The sequence below is a fragment of the Micropterus dolomieu genome, linkage group LG06 (assembly GCF_021292245.1).
Source record: "Micropterus dolomieu isolate WLL.071019.BEF.003 ecotype Adirondacks linkage group LG06, ASM2129224v1, whole genome shotgun sequence".
Taxonomy (NCBI): Eukaryota; Metazoa; Chordata; class Actinopteri; order Centrarchiformes; family Centrarchidae; genus Micropterus; species Micropterus dolomieu.
This window is the reverse complement of record NC_060155.1, coordinates 15,280,925-15,305,129: the sequence shown is the minus strand read 5'-3', so window position 1 is coordinate 15,305,129 and position 24,205 is coordinate 15,280,925. Positions and strand designations below refer to the sequence as shown.

General features: G+C 39.6%; 3 protein-coding genes across 8 annotated transcripts; 1 reads left to right on the top strand and 2 right to left on the bottom strand.

Annotated features, from left to right (window-relative positions):
- Positions 1-90: 90 nt before the first annotated feature.
- bokb (BCL2 family apoptosis regulator BOK b) lies at positions 91-9,983 on the bottom strand. 6 transcript variants are annotated; one of them, XM_046051966.1, is made up of 5 exons: positions 9,839-9,983; positions 8,335-8,672; positions 6,467-6,595; positions 2,497-2,660; positions 91-1,208 (listed from the first exon to the last, which is right to left on the bottom strand). In XM_046051966.1, exons 2-5 carry the CDS (start codon positions 8,555-8,557, stop codon positions 1,083-1,085), a joined length of 642 nt encoding a protein of 213 aa, XP_045907922.1. In that variant the 5' UTR covers positions 8,558-8,672; positions 9,839-9,983; the 3' UTR covers positions 91-1,082. The 6 variants fall into 6 exon arrangements, with proteins under 6 accessions (XP_045907922.1, XP_045907925.1, XP_045907920.1 ...); XM_046051969.1 differs by having other exon boundaries at positions 8,335-8,563; positions 9,839-9,980; XM_046051964.1 differs by lacking the exon at positions 9,839-9,983 and adding an exon at positions 9,516-9,760 and having other exon boundaries at positions 8,335-8,563.
- A 4,342-nt stretch (positions 9,984-14,325) lies between these two features.
- On the top strand, positions 14,326-17,950 carry elovl1a (ELOVL fatty acid elongase 1a). Its single transcript, XM_046051963.1, has 8 exons — positions 14,326-14,670; positions 15,466-15,558; positions 15,769-15,959; positions 16,076-16,156; positions 16,359-16,415; positions 16,536-16,641; positions 16,891-17,030; positions 17,165-17,950. Exons 2-8 carry the CDS (start codon positions 15,498-15,500, stop codon positions 17,471-17,473), a joined length of 945 nt encoding a protein of 314 aa, XP_045907919.1. The 5' UTR covers positions 14,326-14,670; positions 15,466-15,497; the 3' UTR covers positions 17,474-17,950.
- Positions 17,951-19,195: 1,245 nt separating this feature from the next.
- On the bottom strand, positions 19,196-22,916 carry cdc20 (cell division cycle 20 homolog). The gene is made up of 11 exons (XM_046051962.1): positions 22,769-22,916; positions 22,135-22,346; positions 21,892-22,034; positions 21,717-21,813; positions 21,506-21,631; positions 21,084-21,280; positions 20,913-21,007; positions 20,609-20,837; positions 20,317-20,442; positions 20,084-20,201; positions 19,196-19,963 (listed from the first exon to the last, which is right to left on the bottom strand). Exons 2-11 carry the CDS (start codon positions 22,322-22,324, stop codon positions 19,785-19,787), a joined length of 1,500 nt encoding a protein of 499 aa, XP_045907918.1. The 5' UTR covers positions 22,325-22,346; positions 22,769-22,916; the 3' UTR covers positions 19,196-19,784.
- Between the last annotated feature and the right edge of the window lie 1,289 nt (positions 22,917-24,205).

Sequence of the window (24,205 nt, the reverse complement as noted above, 5' to 3'; positions counted from 1 at the left end):
TACCTAAAAGGAAAAGTCTTAAAAAAACTTTAAACTGTCAAGATCTCATAGTAAAGTGGGATAAAGCGTCATAAAATAATAGTACATGTGTGAAGATTGTTAAGTTTATTATGGATTTTTTAAAAATGTTCACACGCATTTATAAACAAAAAGGGACAACCATCATTCATACCATACAATCATCCTGTCTTTATACTGTAGTGGCTTCAATTGTTGAAGTCTTAATCAAAATCTTAAAAATAAAAAACATAAATGAACTATTTACAGATTTAAAAGCAAATCCGTACCACCAAAATATATGGATGCAGTACAAACCATTCCTCTGTCTTTACGTTCTTTGGCCAAAAATGGGCAAAATGAGACCCAACATTTCTAAGTGTGTAGAACTGCAGCAGAAAGTTAGGTCACAACATTTTGGATCATATATGGAAAGAGACACTGTTTGTGCTTTGGTAAAGTACAATAGTGTGAATCAAAAGTGTCAGCAGTTGATACCATCTGATATCGCGCTTAGGTGTAAACCCATGAGTGAGTGAAACAATGTCGCTCCTTTTCAGACTCAGGAGGATTCATAAAACTAACAAGACCCAGCCAGCTGAGCATCACTTTTCATTACCGTCACCCTCATTACTCCTTCAGGTGTATTTCCAGAGACAAACATCACATGAAAGCTTTGAACAGTTTTGCTCAGGAGTGCAAACAGCCTCCCATTGCTCACATTCAGCCCCAACACCATCATACATTACAGTTACAACACTGGAGAAGCTGGTTTACTGCACTGGTGTAAGCAGTGTGACAATATCTAGAAGAGGTCGAGTGACACAAACTTGTTCCATCACTGTTTATGATCTTAAATATCACCGCGACTACCCTTTGAATGAAGGGTAATCAGACTTATCTGACACCGAGATAACAAACATGATGCAGATGAAACGTGTTGATGGCAAGATATCGGCTGGCAGGCTCAGTCCCTCCCATCCAGTACAACGACCAACTCCACTCCATCATGAATTAACAAGATTTGAAGTGAGATTCTCACATCAAACAGTGATGATAACTTCGGTACGCTGTGTCTCGGCTGTTCATTGTTCTTTCATGATGTAGATGTACATTGTAGTGAGGAAGTACTTCAAGGACTCGATGGCAGAGGACAGCCAGTGGTGTTCAAGGTTGAGATCCCTCTTCACCACACATTTTGTGATCTCTGCCTAATAAAAGGACATTCAAATTGATATAGTTACAGAGTTGAAGTTAGTAGCTTTGCCTAAAAAAATCATTTTTAAAAGTGTTTGTTTCGCCAAACCAAAATGGCAGCACTTCAGTGGTAAAAATAAGACTCTACATCCATGCTAGAGTCTGTGAGGTTGGCACAGCAGTGCTTTGAGCTAAATGGTATCGTTACCTATCGTTACAATGATACTTGCTGATATTTAATGTTTACCATGTTTGCCATCTTAGATTAGCGTGTTAGCATGCTAACCATTACCAATTAGCACTAAACACAAAGTACAGCTGATGTTGATGGATATGTCATTAGTTTGCAGGTATTTGGTCATAAACCAAAGTAACTGTCTGCACCAAATCTCAAGAAAATCAAAGTAGCTGTTGAGATGTTTCAGTCTCGACCAATTTGGTGCACTAACCAACCGTTGACATTGCCACCCATAGAGCTATGCCACTAGATTGGCTAACCACCTCTGGTCTTGATCATATTTTTGAATTTAATATATAATATTGTATGCTCTAATGAAAGCTTCACGCGGAAATTATTCTGTAGATTTATTGGTATATCAGCTGTAAATTTAGAGTCACTAAAATGTTGAGGACATTAGGTTGTTATTTCTCTTCTTTTTTTTTTTTAAATCACTGCAGTGCCACCTTTGTTCTGAATTTGTCTGAGTGACAATTATATATTAAAAATTATTATTTGAGTCCAGCAGAACTTGACTAAGTGCTCCACCTTAAACACATTATTTTCACAGAAACATTACCATTGCAAATCTTTGCATCAGGTTAGACAACAGGAAGTATGAGTATGTTAGAAGGAGCTTTCTGAGTGAGCTACCATCAGATTTTATGCAAGTCCCCTCTAACTCTATCTATCAGAGCTTATGAAAGCAAACTGAGCTCTGATCCATAAACAAGATAAAATTAATTAGTCATCTAACTTGAGCATAAGCAATCTAGGAGTGCTGCCAGTTTAAAACTCCAGAGAAACATGACACAAGCAGTCTTTTTTCCTCTTACTGACTCAAATGTCAACTTGTTTAAATGTAATTTTTTCCCAAAATATCTCAAAAACACTAATCATGCAGCAGCATTAATCATATAAAAAATAAACAATGAAAAACAAAACATGAAAAACATGATTTAGCCTAGTTAGTGCGAATGGGAAAATTCCCTAAAATGAAACATGTAACATTTCTTCACAATGCTGCTCATGTTTCAGGACCTTATTAATCATGAGTATCTGCACGTACAGCAGTGGTCACTTACCCATCCTCCCCGTCTCTTCAGCCAGGGAACCAGAAACTTGCGGACAAAATGTCCCAGACTGTCCACTAAGATGTGAACGGTGGTTGGATGGCCTTGTCTGACACAATCTACAGCCAGGGCTCCGGCTACTGCATACAGGGATACCACCTTTCCCCATGTTATACCTGCAGCCAGAAAAACAGACATCACTTGATTATGTTTGATATATATATTTGTGTCTATAGATAGATGTGCATGCCCTGATGCTGATCATTAATTTATTGTTGTTTTCCAAGTCCCACTCCACTCAGATGTGTGCTTTGCTTATTATTACTTCTCTTGGATGTTTGAGCTTCACTGTGCAGAAAAGGTATGTGCAAAAGTCGGTTTCAAATTCCTCTGCTGAAAGGGGAAGGTTCTGCTGTGTTTAGAACTTCAGTGATTAGTGATTCACTGATTGGTAAATAGGCCCAAACAAAAAATGAATCTATTATCAAACTAAATCATGAGCATTTTGTTAAGAAAAAGATGCAAAAGATTCTCTGGTTCCAGCTTCTCAAATGTGAATATTGTCTGTTTATATCTTGGGCAAGCTTGGGCTTTGGAAAACTTCAATGAGCATTTTTCACATTAATAAGATTTAGAGATAATGAAAATAATTGTATGTTGTAGTTCAGGCTGTGTATAAGACATGTACATACGATTTTGCAATGTCAAAACTAAATTGGAGCCAATCATGGTTCAGTATGCAACTTACACAAATATGAAGCTGAAACTTATAACCTCCAGTGACACTGGGAATGGACTTCTCAGTGAAGCAGGAGAAATATTGTGTCCAACAGATTAACTTCAAAAACTCGGTCATTCATCAATGACCGAGAAGGAAAATTTTTGATTAAATATATTCATCTGTACCTAATCAAAACAGAGTATTTTCATATGTTTGAAAACATATCTGGAGGGGATCTTTAAGCATCAGCAAAACAAGCTGATATTGATTCTGTCATGCAGTCACACAGCAGTTGTTTGATAAGTGAGAAGCAAAAATCGCACTTTATCCAGAAAAACTGATCCTCAAACCTCCACTGTGGCAGAATTTCCTGACCGGAATCGATCAAACTGCCACATTTATCCCGGCATAAACACTCGTTTCCTGTTCACATGGGTGCCAACCCCAAGGCATGCCAAGCTTCAGCACCCATCTCCTCTATGGTTTCTCTTTCCTCAAAGTCTGTCACATTTGGGGCAGTCTGTGGACCTTGCACTGAAATAAACTGTAAATACCAGGTTTAAGTCAACAAACCAGCATATTTCTGTTAATGCAGCTGATAAGACGCCTTAGCGTGCTAGCTGTAAATTAAAAAGGGTGAGACAGTGTTGCCTTTGCCCAGAGGTGGGTGAACATTGATGTAGTATTCTTCTGTGAGGATGTCATCAGGTTCATAAAATTATTTTACTACGAAGAAGCAATCGAGAGTCATAAAGCTGAAAAGATCAAATTCTTTGTCCTCCTTTGTACCTAAACAATCCAGTCTGATAATTAAGGGCATCCAGCCATTTCTAGGTACAGTTTCCAAGGCAGCAGGGATAGTTATAATGACTGTTGGTGATGCAGTGCAGGACCTAATGGCATTAGCCTCTTTATGCCCGCTTGCATTGTCATGACTGTTCGTCAGAGCTGCCCTACAGTCTGACTGTGGCTATAAGGAGATAGAGCTCTGGGCAAGCTTAAATCTGTCCATGGAAGCTGCCCGAGTACGTCACATGTCACTCCTTACTGAGAAGCAGGCCAAGAATAGAGAAAAGATTGTCAGGGATAAAGCTGGAGGAGAGCAGGGCGGAAAGAAAAAGAACAGTGGTGGGAGGCAGGCAAATATAGATGCAGGAGAGACAAGGCATGTTGATTTTACCGAGGGAGACCACAGTACAGATGGTCGCGAAAACGTTTCGAAAAGAATATCTGGTTTTGATACATAGATTTACTGGACATCTCATTTCTTTGTGGTCTCTAGATTTATGTTAAGCACTTGGGTGCAAAATAAAGAATGGCAAAAAGCAAAATAGGTTGTTATAAAAAGATTTTCCAGATAGCAGGAAAAACAATCTTCGATGCATTTTTCTATTTATATTCAGCTTTCGACCCGTCCCGGAAGGCTAGGGCAGCCTGGGTTCACCAGTTTGTTATTCTTCAGAAGGAATCCCACGCCGTTTCCAAAAATTGCTCCCTTGTGACGTCAAAACAAGACCAAGCTTTGCCAGAACACAGGCATGAAAATGATATAAAGCAAGTCCATTTTTGATCTTTTCTATAAACCAGACCATCTCATCTATCCCAAAGGCTCATACGGAGGACATAAAGTCGCTCTTTTTATTTGGATTCTTTAAAATGTCAGAGCTGTTTTGAATAGTGTGAAAAGCAACACAAACAAGTTCAAGTCTAGACCTGCAGTCTACAGGGGATTTATACCAGTCAAGTGAAATCAAGACATAGCGAAACTGACAAAACAAAATTCCTCTCTCTAGACCAAGACTTAGCAAAGACTTGAAACTATTTAATACATATTTATTCTGTAATGTTATTCATTGATAAATCACTCAGGACAATACATGCAAATGTGAAATGAATAGGAAATGACATTGCTATTCTGAGGTAGTGAGCATAGTGTAAATTAAAGTTTGCTGAAGTTACTGTATCTTAACTGAGAAATGTTGGATCCCTTCCTCCATTTTAGGTCACCTTTCATAAACTGTAGCACCTCAGGATAGATCTTTAATCATGATATTTATATCTGCCATGCTAGCAGCTCTGTGAGGCTGTATTTAAGCACATGGGGGCTTTAGCTAAATGCTAACATCAGCATCATAAATGCTCACAATGACAAAATAACATGGAGATGTTCAACGGGTATAATGTTTACCTTGTTCACCATCTTAGTTTAGTGTTAGAATGCAATCATTAGCTTATTAGCACTAAACATTACAGTACAGCTGAGACTGATATTTATTCAAATTCAAATTATTGGATGAGGTGACATTTGGACCTGATAATGGCAAGAGATGAAAATCTAAGGGACCAAATTCAATGGCAATCCATCCAATAGTTAGAGACATTTCACTCAAAAACAGATGTCAACCTCATGGTGGTGCCAGAACAAAAGCCAGGGGATCATTAAAGTCAGTAGGTTTCATCCTCTGGTAACCACGAATGTCTGTACAAAATTTCATGGCAATCCATCCAACGGTTGTTGAGATGTTTTAGTGTGGCCCAAAGTGATGGACCAACAGACCACACTAGTACGGCTAAAAAAAAACAACACCTTTCAAAAAACCCCAAGTGGCCTTGGTTACAACATAGCACAATAAGGGCTAAACCTACAAGAAGACACTGAGACCTGATTCAAGACAAAGACTGGGCTGAAGACAGATCAGACAGCCTGGTCTGAAGATATTTATTTGTAGCAGCCGTAAGATTAAGACATTTGGGATTGGGACGTTTGTGATTCAAAAAGGATGATAAAGAACACCAACATCACAATTTATCAAAGAATGACATAATATGACATGATTGGCAATTAGCTTCACTGGAAATGTTATTTTCAAGTTATTGCTTGGGCCATAATGCCTGAATTCAAAACCACTATTTAACTACAATAAACAAATCAGTGCTATCTGTTAAGGAAGCACCAGTGTGTCTACACATAGTCAATCTAAATGGCTGTGGGAACAATTATGCGTTGTAGATGAAGTCTCACTCTAACTACTTATTATTCACACCCACTCACTCTCACTGAAAGCACCTCTCAGCCAAAAGGAAACCTGTTTAATCACAGTAACTGCCTTCACCAGCAGCCTGAGACTCTGTGGAAGTGTAAATTAGTTCCTGTGCTGGCAAATCTCCTTTTGTTTGAAGACTACATGGTTAGTTTCCACCTTGGACAGCATACAGTGTGTTGCATCATCATCATCATCAGCTTCATCAACAGCTGCGTACCTGTTGAAAAGATTTCTGTCGCCACACCGATGAAGGCATCCGAGACCATGTTCTCCATGGCAACAGAAATGTTGAGCTGCCGCGCCACGTTCCTGTACAAACTGGGCTGTATACACTCCAGCTCGTCGCCTAGATAACAGAGGGAGAGCACAGAGAAAAAGAGATAGAGACATAAAAACTCTCTTAGGAAAAAAACTGTTAATCTGGGTGAATGAGACAGAAACCTAAACACAGATTCAGTTTAAGGCAATTATTTAAACACTCTGGGTTATACAAACTATTATACAATTCAACTGATTCAAAGTGTTTACTCTGCCAGAGGAGGTCCACTCAGCTGCCAGGATGTTCAAGTAAAACATGTACGTCTCTGCTGGCATTGCTTAAAAAAGACGCTGGGCACAGCTTCTGTCTTACGTGAATCAAGTACTCCAGATGTAATCACTGGCTTCAAGCTTTCACACATTCCTTAACTCAAGATCTGCCTCAAGCATCATAGCTTGAAATACACATTATAGTATGTGGACATCAAGTACAAAGTTATTCAGTCTAGTTTCTTACGTGTTCTGTTGCATCAATTATCTCTTCCAGCTCTCTTGAGTCATCTCAGTTCTCAGCCTACTGTATCTAAAAGTAGATCAGAACGAAGCAACTCTGTTTTTTAGATCCGAGAACAGTGATCATATCACTTCTTCCAGCTGTGGTCACGTCTCCATAATGACAATTTATTTATTTGCTTTGAAATCAGTCAATATCATGTTAGATCACATAGTGTTCCATTTCCAGTATACAGAACTCAAATCTTTCATTTTGTCTTGAAATAAAAATTTAGGTTTAACCTTAATCTGTCCTTGTCTTTGCTTTTCTCACTAGCCTGTGAGTACTGCTTCATGGAATCTGCATTTTGCCATGAAGAGTCAAACATGCTTTGGCAAAGTCTCAAATCCAATTTCATTGATTGTAACTGATAGTGTCCTGCTCCTCTTATTTTATTGTCTGTTGCAACAGTTATTGCCTCTACCAAGGAGGTTATGTTTTCTGGTCCATCTGCTTTAAGTAAGATATTTCAAGAACCTATTAGCATATTTCAATGAAACTTGATTGAACGTTAAGTTGTGATTAGTTTTTGGCACAGATTTAAAATATTTAATATTACAAGATGGTGAAAATATGCAAAAACACCATCTTACCACATGAACTACTGCATTAAAAACATGAAAACCATCTGGCAAATGTATTCCATAACTGTCCATCACTAAATGTATATTTGAGACCCAGACCCAAAAGAATAATACAGAGCAGATTAAAATCATCTACCACATTTTCTATCATTATCTTTCTATCAAGAAATTAAGTATGGGATTAAGACATGGACAACAAACCTAAACGTCCTCTGGTCGAGACCTTTGTTGCATCTCTCTCCCTCATTTCCCATCATCTCTCTACTGTCTATACAAAAGCTATAAAAACAGTATAAAAATGCCCCCAAAATACTTTAAAAAATAAATAAAATCTGAGGCCTGTGTCTGAGGGGTATGCACTACGTGCCTGAGTTTTATCTAGTTAAAATAATTAGGTATAACTATTTTTATGTTAAGCTTTATTTTACATATTAAGACTGAAATTATTTCTCAGTAGTACACCAGTGGCAACTGTCATAACTTTAAATAGCAAACACGGGCAATCAGAACACAGAACAAACTGTAATGTGGCCACTTCATCTTACTTGACCTATCCTTTCCCGAATGTATGAGGTTTAAAGTGTACAAGGAAATAACGACCATGGCCTCGAATGTTCATACATGTTGCTATAAGATAACGTTTTACCCCTTTAAGTTTCTTATTTAACTGTTTGTTCAGGTTTCTCTTACCAAGACAGAGAAGCACCAAAGACACATCAGTGAGTGCTGCGTTCGAGGGAGAGAGGTTGAGTTCAGTTTTGGACCATCCCAGTCCATTCTGGTTGAGTCTGGACATTATGTAGTCTCTGCACAAGGCCCTAGACTGGGACACCAGCTCCTTCTCAGTCAACGACCGGTCAAACACATCCAGGACCTCTGCTGCAAACACAGAGGACCGCCGCAGGACCTCCATGTCCTCCTGCAAGAGGTATAGGTCAGAGTGCGCCTGACCTCTTCGGATCAGTTGACTCTCAGTGTGTCCCCTCTTTTATCCCAGAGGACATTTAACAGCATAGACAATATGGCAGCTGTGAGGAAAGAAAACCCTTATTTAGATGTAGCTAGCGATAACTGGTCAGTTTTGACTTAATCTTCAAATGTCAGACACAGTGAGAGAGAGAGAGAGAGAGAGAGAGAGAGAGAGAGAGAGAGAGAGAGAGAGAGAGAGAGAGAGAGAGAGACACTTGTGCCATAAAAGTAAAAGCAGCTTCAGTGATTAAACTAACAATCACTACAGTTCCTGCTGTCACTACACATTTTGTCTTTTACATTTACAAGGACTGTGGGTCTAAACAGACTTCCAGAATCTAAATCAGACCAGAAACTTACATAAGAATATGATGGAGGCGTTATTGTTGTGAGTCACGTGGCGGGACAGTTAAGATATTGCTACACTTCTTGGATTATGCAACAACCAAGCAGATACAACAAGATTAAACTTTTGCCACTGGGGCAGCCACATCCCTATCTTGATTTGAGATTCATTTTTAAATGCATAATGCAACCGTTTTTTTGTGCAACCCGAAGTAACCTGATAAAGAGTGGAACATTATATGAAAATATAGACGAATTAACTGTTTAGGTTGTTCCACGCATAGAACAATGCAGGCTTACCCTCAACGCTGTGTCCACATTGAGATGTCCACTGCAATTAATCAATCACAAAACCTGTCAGTGTTTGTCTGTAGTGTTTCCCAGCCAATAAATCTGAAAGGCGCAAGCCAGCTCGTCTGCTCTCAAAAGAAACAGGTTGAGACTATTAAGGAACCACCGGGAGAAGTTCTGTCTCCGGAGCTCGTGCTGTTGTCTGTCCACTTGTTTCTCCAAAAAGCACCGAGTGAGCCGAAGGGACGCAGTTACAGGACGCCTACCTGTTGTTCCACATCCCCATTGGCGCTCAATGCACGCCTTGGTTTTACAGTCAGTGAATGCCCGGAGGAGGAGGAGGAGGAGGAGGAGGAGAGTTTGACGCCTGCCTCCCAGCCACTAAACATGTCAACCCTGACTACGGCGGACAGAGGGAGACAAATCAACTGCATCTACATTTTCATTCACAAATCTGACCGGGTTAGGCTACTTAAATTAACTAGTTTTCTTAGAGTGTGTCCATTCCTGTGCGTAAAAGACACACGCTTTCCATACTTTTACAGGAGTCGAGTCAGGTTTAAAACATTTCATACTGATGCAATCTCACATGAGAGTAATTAAATTGGAGTTCCCCAGCACGGATGTAGGCTACAGGTGAACGGGTGTGTCAGTCAACAGCGGATCTCCTGCAAGAGTTTATGTAAGTGTTCCTCGCCGAGGGCAAAAGTGTTGCCCCTTAATCCCGTTCCGCAGGTAAATATAGGTGTACCACCATAGTGTTACTATCAGCATCGAGACTGAGTTTATTAGGCTTTATGTTTTCTTTGTAGTTTTTGTATTGTTGTTTTTGTTATTATATGAAAATACATAGTTACATCCACGCGCTATAGATCTTATTTAAAACATTTAATTTTCTTATTTAAAAAGTGTCAGAGGAGAGAGACCAGTCCCTGTTTAAGGACTCATTCCAAGTAACAAATTAATTTATAAGTTAATTTGTGTTACCTGGCATTTGATTATAACAAGCAAAAATCTATTTCACATTTTCATCTTTCAAACTGTCACACTATTAGCGTTTGTCCAAATACAACAAGCAGAAACAAACTGGTTGCAGGCATTGTGGTTGTTTATTGGAGGAAATGTGTTTACTTTTAATATTAATTTCTTTGTCTCAGCTACATCTTAGGCTAAATGTTATAGTTAACTGTTTGGCCGCTGGGTGTCGCTGTTACTCACTCTCTACAGAGATCAACATCCATAGGGGTTCAAGCAAAAATAAAATGAGAGGGTGATATTTACATTTCTGAGTTGATGTGGTCGTGTCTTGTGTCAGTGGTTTGTCCCCTGGGACAATTTGAGCCCCATAGCAACAAATAAATAAATAACAACACAATAACGTTTGCAAGTAGTGTTGATAATAGCTTTATTTTAATATAGTCTGATCCTTGTCAATAATCCTGATCAGATTCATACAGATTATGAAAAACAGAGGAATAAAGTAATCGTAGGTTTTAAGGCTGTTATGTTAATAAGAGAGAAACTTTTTCCTTTATACTTTTAGTCTAATTGCAGCAGTGTCTAAATTAGAGGATGAAATCCTTGTTCTTGGCCATATGTTCAGCCTACATACTGTAATTGATATGTAATATGTAAGTTCAAAATGTATTATTATTATTATTATTATTAATCTGTGTCGAAACTCAGGTGAATCATTGTGGCTTTTACTGAAAATAGCATTGTTAATGTCAATAAAATAAGAGGTTGGGATGGTCCATCTATTAATAAGGTCGCCAGATCCAAAGTGAAAAACTTTAGTCAGGGATATAGGCTGTTGTTTTACATGTTTTTCAGTCAGATACAGTTAAAACTATAATACTATGTTATGAAACACAATTCTGAGCTCATGGAGTCTAATTTAGTCTGGTGACAAATGAGACGAAGAGAGATCGAGATTTAAAAAATTTCACAAATGCCACTGTCACTGGAAAATTAATGTATGAGCTGTGTGACTCTTGTGTTTGGCACTCTTAACTTACTTCATTTACTATTTCATAAACTACTGCCCTGAAGAATGTACATCCACATTCCTGTTCATTGAGGCATTTTACATCCAGAGGCATCTATCCCATCTAATTCTTCACAATTGGCTAATTGAGGGCGACCGGTATGTCTCGAGGCCGCTGTCTATTTGCTGGTTATGCTGCTGGGCAGAGAACTATGGTCCACGACAATGTTATGTTGTTTGTTAGTTTCTATGTGATCAATTAGGGCAAAACATGGACTTCAATGTTAAATTGTCACAAGACCAAGAAGAACAGGGAGTGTGTTGTCGTGTGTAGTAATATGGCAGCTATGAGAAACAGCTGACCGTGTGGTTACAGAAAATGACACCAACTCTCACATTCAGTCTTGGCAAAACATTTTTGACAAAACTGACATGGTTTACTGAAGCTTTGTTCTTTTCTACACGTTTTTAGTGGATAAACAGAGACAATATTTGGTAGGGTTGGATAACATTTAGTACATCAACGCTTTTTCATACTGCCAACCAGTTATGGATGGCCTAACAGATCCCTGACTGCATTTGATGACACTGGTAGCTTGACAAGAAGCTTAACCTTTTCAAAAACAGCTACACCCGCTCTTTACGGGTCAATGAGTGAAACTTAACTGTTAAATATGTTAACACACTCAGTTTCTCCTCTATTAAAGATTTTGGTGACATAATGCAAGAGAGAGAGACTGAGAGGCACACCTTCAAGTGGCCACTTAGTAGCCACTGGTCATGTTTGAGGCCTTCTCTGAAACATGCACTCTCACGACTATGCTCTGTCAGTATATAAAAGTCTAAATTGCATGACATACAAGCCCAAAATGCAATTACTGTTGTTTTCTTTTCCCTCATAAGAGGTGTGTTTCCAGGCTCTTGAAACATTGGGGGCTTAGCCTAACCCAGATATCTTTCATGTTTTCACCCCCACCCCCACTAAAGTAGGTCTATAAAGCAACAGTAAATGACATATACTTGCAACGACCCACAAAATACCAACCTCTGTCAACCGTCTCATTTTCTGTTGCTAACTTGTTATGCCATTTGTGAAACTAAACCTTAAACTGACTTTACCTATAAAACATTGAGCTACATTTTAATTATGAATAATGTATCAATACATAATACATTTCTCAAAAGATTGGGCTTGAAACACTTCATTTCCTGCATTTTGGTGAATTGTTCTGCACTAATTTATTGAGGAAATGTCTTTATTTATATAAAAGGAAACACAAAATTCAGGTGATCCTGGTGACAATTCAGAATATAAAATAGTGTAATATAATGCAGTAAGGCTCTCAAGCATTCTGTGTTGCTGTCAGATATGTTTCTCCTGTAGATCAGCTTTTCTCATTTAATTTCATCCCTGCTGAGTGAACACACATGCAGGAATGATTGAAGTAAAGTCTTTAAATGTGCATGTGGCACCTTTTCACCTCAATGATAAATCAATTCATTTTAATTCAGTTATAAACTCCTGGACTTTAATAGCTCCTGTGTTTCAGAAGGAATCTGCTCTTGTTCAAAACTTTATGCACATTCAGAATCTCTCCCACATTCTGTGTTCTCTGACATTTGCAGAATAATATTTTTAGGCAAAAGTCATAATATTACCAGAATAAAATTGCAATATAATGAGAATGAAGTCATAATATTTTAACAAAATCTACCTTCCCCTCTGCTGTGCATTACCCTGTGTTATTGCTCTGCTGATGTGGTTATCCCCTTCAGACCGTCTGACAGACACAGAGCCTGTCTGGGACTGTAGGCCCTATGGATGAGACGAGCTCTCTTCATCAGAGGCGATCAAAAAAAACGCAACTGAAAACACTTGTGATCAGTCAGAAATCTCACCACAAATGTAAACTTCAGCTTCTCTGATAAAGTTTAGCTTACTCATTTCAGAGGGAAACATCCTGAAGCAAAGTTTTGAGAGCATCTTTTGATTACGATTTTGCTAGGGACAATAGTCACTGAGAAGCCCTGAGGCTTTGAGCAATGTGCTCTCTCTCTCTCTCTCTCTCTCTCTCTCAGGCAGGCTGAGTAACGGTGGGGGGTCACGTTACGTGAACTTCAAACAAAATGTAGCAATATTATTGAGAGTAGCCTCCGTTCTTTGAAGACCTGCGAGACAGGCTGCGTCATTCGGGGCTACAGTCAGAACATCCGGGGCAAAAGCCCCGGAAAAATGATTTGCCAACACAGATGCCTCAGAATTTACTCTCTAAAGCAGGGATTTATTTCAGCAAGGTTAAATGTAAAAAGTTGCAATATTTTGAGTAAATAAATCTCTGCCCCTTCACCCCTTCTTGATCTTTTTCAATGAAAATTCACCATGTCATGATTGCATTGAGGATGTGTGCACTCATCACACCTTGAATGATGTTGTCATGCCTGCGCTTCATTGAAGAGCCACCATGTGCTAAACTGTCAAACAATATGTAAACAGACGGCGATGATTCCTCCCTCCATCCCTCACTCTCGCTCTCTCGTACACGGATTCCTTTCATTCCAGCCCACCTTTCAGCATAACATACGTGTGTGAAGTACATTTCAATCTTCGTCCAGGCTTCACGCCATCATCACCGGTGCTTGGGGAACAGGTAAAACCAGAGCCACAGGAGGGCTCGTCATAGCAGCAAGGGTTAGACAGGAGCCCAGCCTCTTTGCTATAACACAGGAAGGGATGGGCAACGCAAGATGTGACGTTAGGTTCATGAATGTATGAAATCTGATGTCACCTTTGACCTAAAACATGCTTGAGGAACATTTTTTTAAAGTGAAATGATCTTTTTTTTTAAACCGGTCCTTTTTAATTGTTTCACATTGGTTCCATCTTTCACATAAGGTTAGTTTTGAGTTTTTTGTCCTCATTTGCTCATTAATTGTTTTTTGTTACCCAACAGTGGAACTCTGTGACCCCCATCCCCTTCACCACCATTGATAAGATAGTCCAATCACAAACAGGCTAAGTGAGGATAGGAAGGTGGAGCTTAGCATTGAAACAGGGTGTGGTCCTGAAACCAGCAAGGTCTGTAGTAGTGCCCTGGGGTTTAAATTGAATTGAATGAGCTTGGTGCTATACTTATCATAGCTGGCCTCTCACATATATTCATCTCTCTCTTGCTTTCTTTCTCAGTCTTTCCCCATTTGTTACTTCTAAGACGTTCAGCCTCTTGTTGGATTTCTTGTAAAAGAAAGAATCATAGACGTTTGAGGATACAGCTGGAGGCCATCCACGGAATAGCTTTGTAAATATCTGGTTTCCACCTGATCACTCACTGGTGTTGCTGATCTGTTGGATCCTCCGGTCTGAGTGCTGCCTGCCCTGGCTGTGCAGCTGCCTTCCTCTCTAACAGGAGTGAGTGCTGAGGACTTGTGCTCAGCGGGTGAGTCATGTCGTTTCTAACACACCAAGTATTTCAGTGGTTTCAGGTGTCTGAGATTATACATTTGTATCTGTGCTGCTCCTGTGAAAAGAAAGTCTTCTTGGTTCATTGTGGTTAGAGTGCCTTTTTTCCACATACATTTTCTGTTTAATAGTAAAATAAAAATGTTCTGGACTAGAACACAAAACATTAATTCTTCTGCTTTAAAAGAGAGTGTTCCTTTTTTGTTCTGTAGATTTACTCCCTGGAAACCCCTAATCAGCTCATATCTTGATAGTTGAGTTGATTGGTTAGGCTGGCCATGAAGGCCAGGTTCTCTGCCTCACCTGTTTTACTTGCTCTGTTAGTCAGCAAGAGAGTATTTCATTGTGTTCAGGCTGACAGCAGAACTCAGACGTTTCACAATCCTTGATGAAACATTCATTCATTTCTGTTTTGTGGTGCTGTGTCAATTTTCTTTTTGACTTTCTGAATAAACTAAAGCTTTTGCTTTTGAAAGAAGCACACAGTTAAAACAGTGAGGATTTTCAGCTTCCATGCTACAGTTTTTAAGGCAGTCAAAGGAGCTCCTGAAACATTTCTGTGTATTTTTTTTTCCCCAAAGGTTGTACATAAGGGCACTGAGGGGTGTTTGATGAGGCTATGCAGCTGTCTCCTGTTTATTCAGTCAGTGGGGAAAGCAGGTGGACGTGTCACTTTGTCGCTCACCTGCCCAACCAGCCTCACTTTCAGCTTGGCTTCGTCGCCTGGTGTTTGACTCTTCTGTCTTTTCTTATTTTATTTTTTTTCTCCCAGGGGTTTAATAGGACAAGAAGCTAGCAGTCACCATGCTGCGGGAAGCTGTATCAAACATGTTAAAACTCTACAGTTCTCTACATTCGAGAACTGGTAAGTGTCTCTGTTATAGCTTTACACCTCAGCCTTGTTGATATTTGAATCAGTACCTTGTGGCCAGATGGCATACTAAAAAAGGGCATTTTTGCTTCTGCCCAAAACTTTGCATAAACTGCATTTACCACTGACTCTCCCAGATATTTGTGTGTGACCCACTGAGACAATGAAGAGTGTGTTTTGTTTTTTCTCCCACCCCCTCGCCAGATCCCCGAATCAGAGACTACCCACTGATGCAGGGCCCCATTCAGATGACCACCATCCTGTTGGCCTATATCGTCCTCTCAGTGTACATTGGACCTCGCCTTATGGCAAACCGCAAGCCCTTCCGTCTCAACACAGCCATGATTGTCTACAACCTCAGCATGGTTTTACTGAACGGCTACATAGTATATGAGGTAAACATGACGACTGACAAGCGAAGCTGTTTGCTGTCTGTGATGCATATTTTGCGATAAACCAAAGATGCTTGTGGAATGTTGATAACGGCTGCTGATGTCTTGCTGACGTCTAGTTCTTGATGTCTGGATGGGGCACCACCTATACGTGGAGATGTGATCTTATTGACACCTCAGAGAGCCCGCAGACCTTTCGGGTAAGCCAAAGTGTTCTTCATTTGCCTAAGAGCTGAGGAGCCCTCAATGTCTAAATCACTTTATTCAACCCTACTGTGTCCTAAAGGACAAACGTATGCTGACCTTTATGTCTGGGCTGCTCTGACAGCTTGAGAAATAAAGATTAGTATCTGCAGTTACATATTTGACATTACAGCATTTTTCTTCTTCGCCTCCCCACAGATGGTTCGAGTGGCTTGGTTGTTTTATTTCTCAAAATTCATCGAACTCATTGACACAGTAAGGATGTTTTCATCTTTTTATTCAATTTCTTTTTCCCTTTCTAGTTAACTGTCCGACCTTTTTGCGACCTATCTTTTATGCATATTAACTTTAGCCTGGTCTCCTTTTTTATTTGAGGTATTCTTTGTGCTGAGGAAGAAACAAAACCAGATCACGTTTCTCCATGTATTCCATCACTCCTTCATGCCCTGGACGTGGTGGTGGGGCGTCACCTTGACTCCAGGTAAAGTTTACTCACCATATTATCTATGTAAGGCACTCCATACATAACATACACACACTGTGCATAAATAAGCATTTTTGCCTGGGACATAGCCTAAAATAACCTCCGATTACAGAGTGCTCTTGCCAGTCATTGTACTACTTTGCATCCAGAGAAATTAAAAGACAAGGCCAGAACAATACATTGGGGGTAAATTGTACTTACAGTTGTATGTCATTTCATGTGTTTTTTTTGTTTATTCCCCTCAAGTTGGAGGAATGGGCTCCTTCCATGCCCTGGTGAATTCAACTGTCCACGTTATTATGTACTTCTACTATGGACTATCTGCTGCAGGACCTCGCTTCCAGAAATACCTGTGGTGGAAGAAGTACATGACCGCCATCCAGCTTGTATGTCCCTTTTATCTCTCTCGATAGATTGATAGATATCTAATAACTTTTATTTTTGGGCGTATTGGATTTTGTGGTTCTGGGTTAGAATTTTATTGTTAATAACAACCTGTGCTTTTCCCGTTGTTTTACAGACACAGTTTGTCCTGGTCTCCATTCACATCAGCCAGTACTACTTCATGGAAAAGTGTGACTATCAGGTTCCCCTTTGGATCCACCTCATTTGGATGTATGGCGTCTTCTTCTTCCTCCTCTTCTCCAACTTCTGGATTCAGGCCTACATAAAGGGCAAGCGGCTCCCTACCACAGAGGACAAGCCAAAACAGAACGGCTCAGCCAATGAACCCATCGCTGTGGTGTCCAATGGGAAACACCTGGAGAATGGGAGTGCGCACCGCCACACCAACGGCAAAATCCTCCTGGGCAAAGTAAAGGAAATCTGACTTTGTGACTCTGAAACTGAGGAGGCTCTATAGCGCTACCTTGAATATGTCGTTCATTCATATCTAGAAGCATATTGGAACGGCACATATTTCAATATGCTACTTCTACACTCCATAGCCTCTATATAAGCCTTGTTTTTCTTGTGCACACTTGTTGGGATATGAATGGCATAGTGTTTTGCCGGTGATCTCTACTTGCCACACTGTGTTTGTTAGTTGTTTTATGAAAACTATTAACTGATGAACACTGTATGAAGATTGGTGCTCATTTTCTCACTGATAGTATTCAGGCATGACTGACACTACCTACTGTTCAGCTGGCATGACCCTTGTTGCTTGGGAGTATCGCACATTTTCCACTGAAGGCTAGCACATGTAAATAACTGCAACTAAAACAAAGTTCATTGTAAATGTTGAATATTTAGGGTTATTTTCTGTTTTTATTTATCTTTTGAAATAAAACACATTTTAGATAAAGGTCTGTGTCATTTGGAAAGCAGTTATGGTGTACACTTTACAAGAAACATACCTCAATTTTTCTATTTAAGAATTGTGATTAAGAAATGTTACTGTATATTACAGTATTGATGCATTTTGCACAATTAGTGACATACACTGCTGTGTTCATCCATATTAATCCATTCTGAGTTTTGCAACATTGTGTAGTCTCTTCTCTCAGCGCACAGTACATGGAGGTAGTTTTTTTCTATTACACTACAGTGAAATAAAGGTACGCTGTAGATGGCTGTTTCTGAATGTATATATTGATTAAACCTACCAGTGTTTTTACTGTCTTGTTGATTACACTTGTGCACTGATGACAGTGGAAGGATGATCTAGTTTTGAAGCACTGCTAGCCTTTTTAAAATGGGATCTGATATTTGCCAAGAAAAATCAATGAGAACAGATGTTCAGGTATGTCCAGGAGCTGTTTACATGTTAACACTCAATGTTCAATAGTTTAACCTGTTTCTGACTTACACAGAAATAAAGTCTATTGTGTGTATATATTTTGTCCTTTTCCCCCAAAAATGTTAAGGAAAATATTGATCTTTTCATAATTTTCCTACACCACAGGGGTCTAAAGATTCTAATAGAGGCCCAATGAAAAAAGTGAAAATTGTGCACACATGCACTTTTGGATAAAAACAAATGAGCTAGTTCTTCCTCCTCTTACTGCCGGCAATGCAGTGGTGTCATCCATGTTAAGTAGAGGTTTCCAACATTTTATGGAGATAACAGCAAATCATTTAATTGCTAAATTCATCCTGTGGTTCGATGGTGGGCTAATCAAGGAAATCAGCTGGTCAAGTGAGAGGTAAAACCTGCACTGGATCTCCCTCCATCTGCAAACTGTCAGCATAAATTACAGGTAGTATATATCTGCACACTTCTCAAGGTGGTCACCTTTAACAGCATTCCTGATGGCACCATGCAAAAATCGATGGTGCATTAAACAACTCAAACCATCTCATCACTGAAAACAGGTGTTTCAGTATTTTACCATTACAAATCCCTCAGTTACACTAAACCCTGCTGTGGGTAATTTGACAGTGTAGGATTGTTACACATTACTGGTACACTCCTTGCAGGACCTCAACTTGTTTCTCAGATAATCAGTAACCAAAAAAAAAAAAAAAAAAAAATGACTTGATGTGGTGACACAGCGCCAAGTTAGACACTGGATTATACCATTGCCTTAAAAAAATAAAACCAAAGAGGTAAAATATTTGAAGCAATTTAAAAATCATGAACCTAATGGACTTCAAAATTCAGTTAAACTACACCTGCAGCAGGTAAATAGTGACAATGGCAGTATAGGTTCCTGCAGTCTGAAGACATTGCAACAGGGGTTTAAGTTTTCATGTGACATTGACCTACATAGCAGCAGTTTAAGCCTTAAAAAAAAAAAAAAAGAAAAAATAAAAGAACCCACACTGGTAGCTTAATGACAGAGCTAACATCAATTTCTTTGGGAAAGAACACATTTGCAGGATAATTACTACAGGTGTCAGGATACTGTACGTCACTGGTAGAGTTAAACATGATAGGAGTAATACAAGCCAAGTGAGAGAAGCCAGTCTATGGTATACAATAAAAGCCAAGTGAAGGTCAAATACATTACTGCTTAAGGCAAAAACCCACTTCCCCACATTAAAAACAGGCCTGTATAAACAATTGATAAGTAGTAAGTCGCCAATTATGGCAAACATTGGGTAGAAATCTTTATTGGGGGATTAAATAAAACAGCACATTATTCAGAGAAAAAAAAAAAAAAAAAAAAAAACACACAAACTACTTCAAAAGCAAATCATCTGATTGACTGATGAATGACACCGCTAGTTGATTTGCCCAGCCTCTCTTTGGCCTTCTTCTTAACAGGATCCACTTCGAAGCTTTTCCACAGACGAATAGTTTCATCTGCAGCAACAGTTGCAACTGTAGAGCAGTCTGGGCTGAGAGTCAAACTGAGAACTCTGTCCTCGTGGCCTACAATTAAGAAACCCATCATACATTTAGACCAGCAAAGCCTGAGGTGCAGGGTTTTCAGTTCACTGCATGTCACTTTAAAGTAAATTGTGTGTACACAAGTAAAAATAAGTTACTCACCAGTGAGCTCTGCAACCCTGGTGAGAGAGGGGTACTTCCAGATAGTAACATTGTTGTGTGCATAGCCATGGGCAGAGACCAGCTCCTTGTAATTAGGTGCAAACACCAGTGACGAGATCTGAAAAAGTTAATGCGATTTTGAGGAGAGATGCTTGTTGTTGCCACCAAGTTAAAATTATACTACATTGACTGAGAACAACTGAAACAAAAACTGGCCTAGAAGTGTGTGTTACCTGGGACTGAGTGTCAAGTGAACTGATGCAGGAGCCGCTATTTACATTCCAGATGCGGATGTGACGGTCACTTGTACCACCTCCAGATGCGAGGATATTTGGCTGCCATGGACACCAAGCTAAAGCCTGGAATAACAGAGTTTCAAACTTTACACTGTATGGAAGAGATTAATGACAAGTATTTACACTTTATCCTAGTGGGTTTAAAAATGTTAGATGTGCCATCAGGTTGTCTCAGATTTTTGGCAAGTTGCTCAATTTCTTCAGCTAGTTTAAGTATGAAGCTATTCACCTTGACAGCTCCTTGATGTTCACTCCAGCAACGGACCGACTGGCTGGGGCTGCCTTCTTGCACACGGGGCCATACACACACCAAGTTGTCATTGCCGCCACTGGCCAGGTACCGCCCATCAGGAGACCACTGGAGCCCACACACCTCCTGTGAGTGACCAGTGAGCGTGAAGATGTGATGGTCTGCCACCCTCACATCATGATGGTGGATGTGTCCTGATCTTGAGCCACTAGGAGAAAAGTTACACTTTAGTCCACCACACACTTACACGGGGGGGAAGTGTCTAACAGATGAACAACCGTACCTTGAAAGAACGTGGTCATTCCAGCTCAGGCTACCAACCCTAGCTGTATGGCTGGCCATGCTGCGTAAACGCTTCTGGTTTTCAACATCCCACAACTAAGAAAACAAGTACAATTATTTTAGTGCCATGTGTCCTTATGAACTAAGGTGGTGCGTTGATCAGCAGACTGACCTGAACTTTGCAGTCACTGGTGCCGATAGCTAGGTAGCTTCCCTCTTTGGTCCAGGACAGTGAGCAGATGTAGTCCTCCTCGCGCTCCAACTTCATGAGAAGAATGATGTCTCCTTGACTGGCATCCCACAGGTAAACACTGTTATGAAGTGCCACAGCAAGAACATTTCGACTGCTCCAGTCAAGCAGGTTCAAATCTGGAAATGGAGACCAAATGAATGCTTGGTGTACAGAGTGCCCTTTTGCATAAACTTTATTAAAAAAAGTATAAGAGTTTTAGAAAGAATAGTGATCTTATTAGTAAATCACTACAATACATGGATCACTGAATCTAAAAATGTGATCAGTTACGCATACATTTCCACACAATTCCTAACATGCATGAATGTTATTAGGAAAAACCTCTGAAGTGCCAAACTTACAGAAATCATTTCGGAGCTCAGGAGCATCCAAGATTCTGTCAGGAGTTGAAGATATGTATCTGGCCTTTTTGACAGAGGCGGGAGTTGTAACCTGACTGTAGAGGACTTTCAAGTTGTTTTGATAGCCTGTAAATTAAAGATATACAAATCCTCATTTTCTATATTAATGAATATTCTTGCTGAGCACCATATTGCATGCAAATATCCTTACCTTCTGGAGCATTTAGTGGCTTCCCTCCAAGGTGCAGGATCTTTGCATCTTCAATGTTGTATCCATTTAGTGATACAGACCAGGCTTTCTGATATTCCTTTTAAAAGAAATAGCCTAAAATCAATAGAAAGTCCTTACAAAAGGATCATATCATGGGGGAATATATCAAACATACCGATGGTCCTGCTGTATTGTTTGTGTCTACAGGCTCATTCTCCTTTGTGAGCAGGAAACTTGCCACATCCATTTGTTTGCTGTTTCTGATGGGAATAAAGCGGTCGCCACCCATCTTAGAGGGAGTTTGTTTTTTATTTTTGCCTATGATACAAAAACACATAATGTTATAATTTAGAGAAATACAGCCACAGGTCTTTGTCTAGTCTAAAGCTGCATTAATACAATAGGCATAGAGTTGTACCTGGCGTTTTGCTCGGTGTTTTTGAGGAACTCAGCGACACATTGGTAGATTTGCCGGGCGACAAACCGCTCAAGGCGGACGTGTTTGAGGAGCTGGCCTTTCTTTGCCACCTCGCCATGGGAGCGTTTGTGATGGGCATGTCCAGCTTCAAGACACTGTGGATATCGTTTTCAAACCCGAACTGAGCCATTTTATCCAAGTTTTTACACGACCTGTAACGTTAAATCAGGGCAAACACAAAATAAGTGTCCATCTAATGTGTAATAGTATCAACTGACTAATATTAACGTTAGGTCTGTTAGCTAACTGTTAACATTAGGCGATCCATGCTCACGCTAGGATCTCAGTGTTAACTTAACGGCTGGTGGGGAGCCACAAAACTAAGTCTCTTTTTAAAAAAAAGATAAACATTCGTTTCAAGTTAGCTAAACTTACGTTGTAGTTAACTACTAGCCATAACGAGTGCCGTTAACTTAACGTTAGCCTGAAGTGAGCGAAAACACGTTAGCATTAACTTAAAGTAACGTTAAACGAGTACAAGTTAACGTTGCGTCAGTAGCATTAGCCACGTTAAAGGTTTAATTATCGTTGCGTGAATCAAAAAGTGGCACGAAATAAACAAAAATGAGTTTACCTCTGCCAGAAAACGTGGCATACGCTGTAGCACCACTGGCTTTCCTGTCGTCGTTTTCCTAATTTTGAATTTCGTGACGATGACGCCACACGGTTTAAATGCCAGAGAGAACTCCTGCGATTGGTTCATTCAAGGAGCTGCCGTTACAATCACGGCATTGCTATGGTAACGTTTACGAATGCGTTAATGCGATTGGTGGAAGAAACTTCTTGATAGGTCAACGCCTCAAAACAACATTCCACCCTAAAAATCTGTCGCCATCTAGTGGACCAAAGTGTTATCAGGGGTGTGAAGTGTAAACTATGAAAGTAAAAAATAAAAACAGAAGAAAACAGTAGAAGTCTGAGTTTAGTGTGTTGGGTTCCTTCAGTTTGACATGTTAGACAGATTATCAAATGCATTTTATTTGGTTATTCTAAGTCTACCTTGTACTTTGGGTTTGAAGGTTGAGACCTACAGTTTATGGTTGAGACATGTATTTGAAGGCGATATAAGTTTAAATCACACAGGGTGCTGTGATACAAATGTGTCACAGAGATTCGAGCATGACATAACATAACAACCTTAATCATTTTCCGGTTCAAAGAAGCATCAAAAAGATCCACGTGGTCAGTTTATTTCAGTTGAAGTCTCATTTTATACTGGAATATTATCTTTGAATTTGCATATCTGCAAAATAACATAGCTGTTGGTGCCTATTATAAGCACTGTATGAGACTTTTTTGATCCAATCATAATTAAGTTACCCTGGATTTATTATTTCAAAAGAGCCATAATGAATATAATTTTGGTGATCAACTGTCAAATTATGACTGTGGAGTTATCTGATTGGATTAAGAAAATCAAAGAGGATAACAGGAGAACGTTTAACAAATGGCTGAGACATTCACAGCCCATTGAAAAGATTCTGATTGCCAAGCTACGGAGAGTGACATTACCTGCAGTAGTAATGCTGAAATGTCCTATTAGATTTTCTGTTGTCCTTTATATGCCATACTTTGAATAAAGTTGATTAAAACCAAATGTTCTTGCGGTAGTAATGCCAAAATCATAGGCGTTACCAAGTGAAATAAAGCTTTGACTAGAAACGATTATGTGATTAAGTGTAGGTGAAAATCTCACCTCATGCATAATATGGATGGTCCAAAAGGTACAACTAGAGTTGTGTTTTTAGAGATAACTTCAATCAATAAACACAGAATACCTTACTAATATACAGAGAATAATACAGACTCTAAGCAAGAGACGTACAGTAACATATAAACTTTCGTCTGTGTGAATAAACAATCACTCTGCAGCAACCAAGAACCATCTCTTCCTGATAATAAAATAGACCGACAGCATTAATTCTCGATGGGCTTCCACTAAACTTAAGCGAGCCCTTCTTTGTTCATTAACCTCGGCATTAACAGTTTAATCTGGAAAATTATCTTGTGA

Excerpts from the sequence above, each read along its gene's own strand:
- bokb (XM_046051964.1), bottom strand. The coding sequence starts at position 9,683 with ATGCAGTTGATTTGTCTCCCTCTGTCCGCCGTAGTCAGGGTTGACATG. Across the intron at positions 8,564-9,515 it reads ATGGGGATGTGGAACAACAG|GAGGACATGGAGGTCCTGCG; the intron begins GTAGGCGTCCTG and ends TACCTCTTGCAG. Across the intron at positions 1,209-2,496 it reads TGAAGAGACGGGGAGGATGG|GCAGAGATCACAAAATGTGT; the intron begins GTAAGTGACCAC and ends TCCTTTTATTAG.
- elovl1a (XM_046051963.1), top strand. The coding sequence starts at position 15,498 with ATGCTGCGGGAAGCTGTATCAAACATGTTAAAACTCTACAGTTCTCTA. Across the intron at positions 15,559-15,768 it reads TTCTCTACATTCGAGAACTG|ATCCCCGAATCAGAGACTAC; the intron begins GTAAGTGTCTCT and ends CCCCCTCGCCAG. Across the intron at positions 16,157-16,358 it reads AGAGCCCGCAGACCTTTCGG|ATGGTTCGAGTGGCTTGGTT; the intron begins GTAAGCCAAAGT and ends GCCTCCCCACAG.
- cdc20 (XM_046051962.1), bottom strand. The coding sequence starts at position 22,324 with ATGGCTCAGTTCGGGTTTGAAAACGATATCCACAGTGTCTTGAAGCTG. Across the intron at positions 21,814-21,891 it reads ACAATACAGCAGGACCATCG|GAATATCAGAAAGCCTGGTC; the intron begins GTATGTTTGATA and ends TTCTTTTAAAAG. Across the intron at positions 20,202-20,316 it reads CACTTGACACTCAGTCCCAG|ATCTCGTCACTGGTGTTTGC; the intron begins GTAACACACACT and ends TAACTTTTTCAG.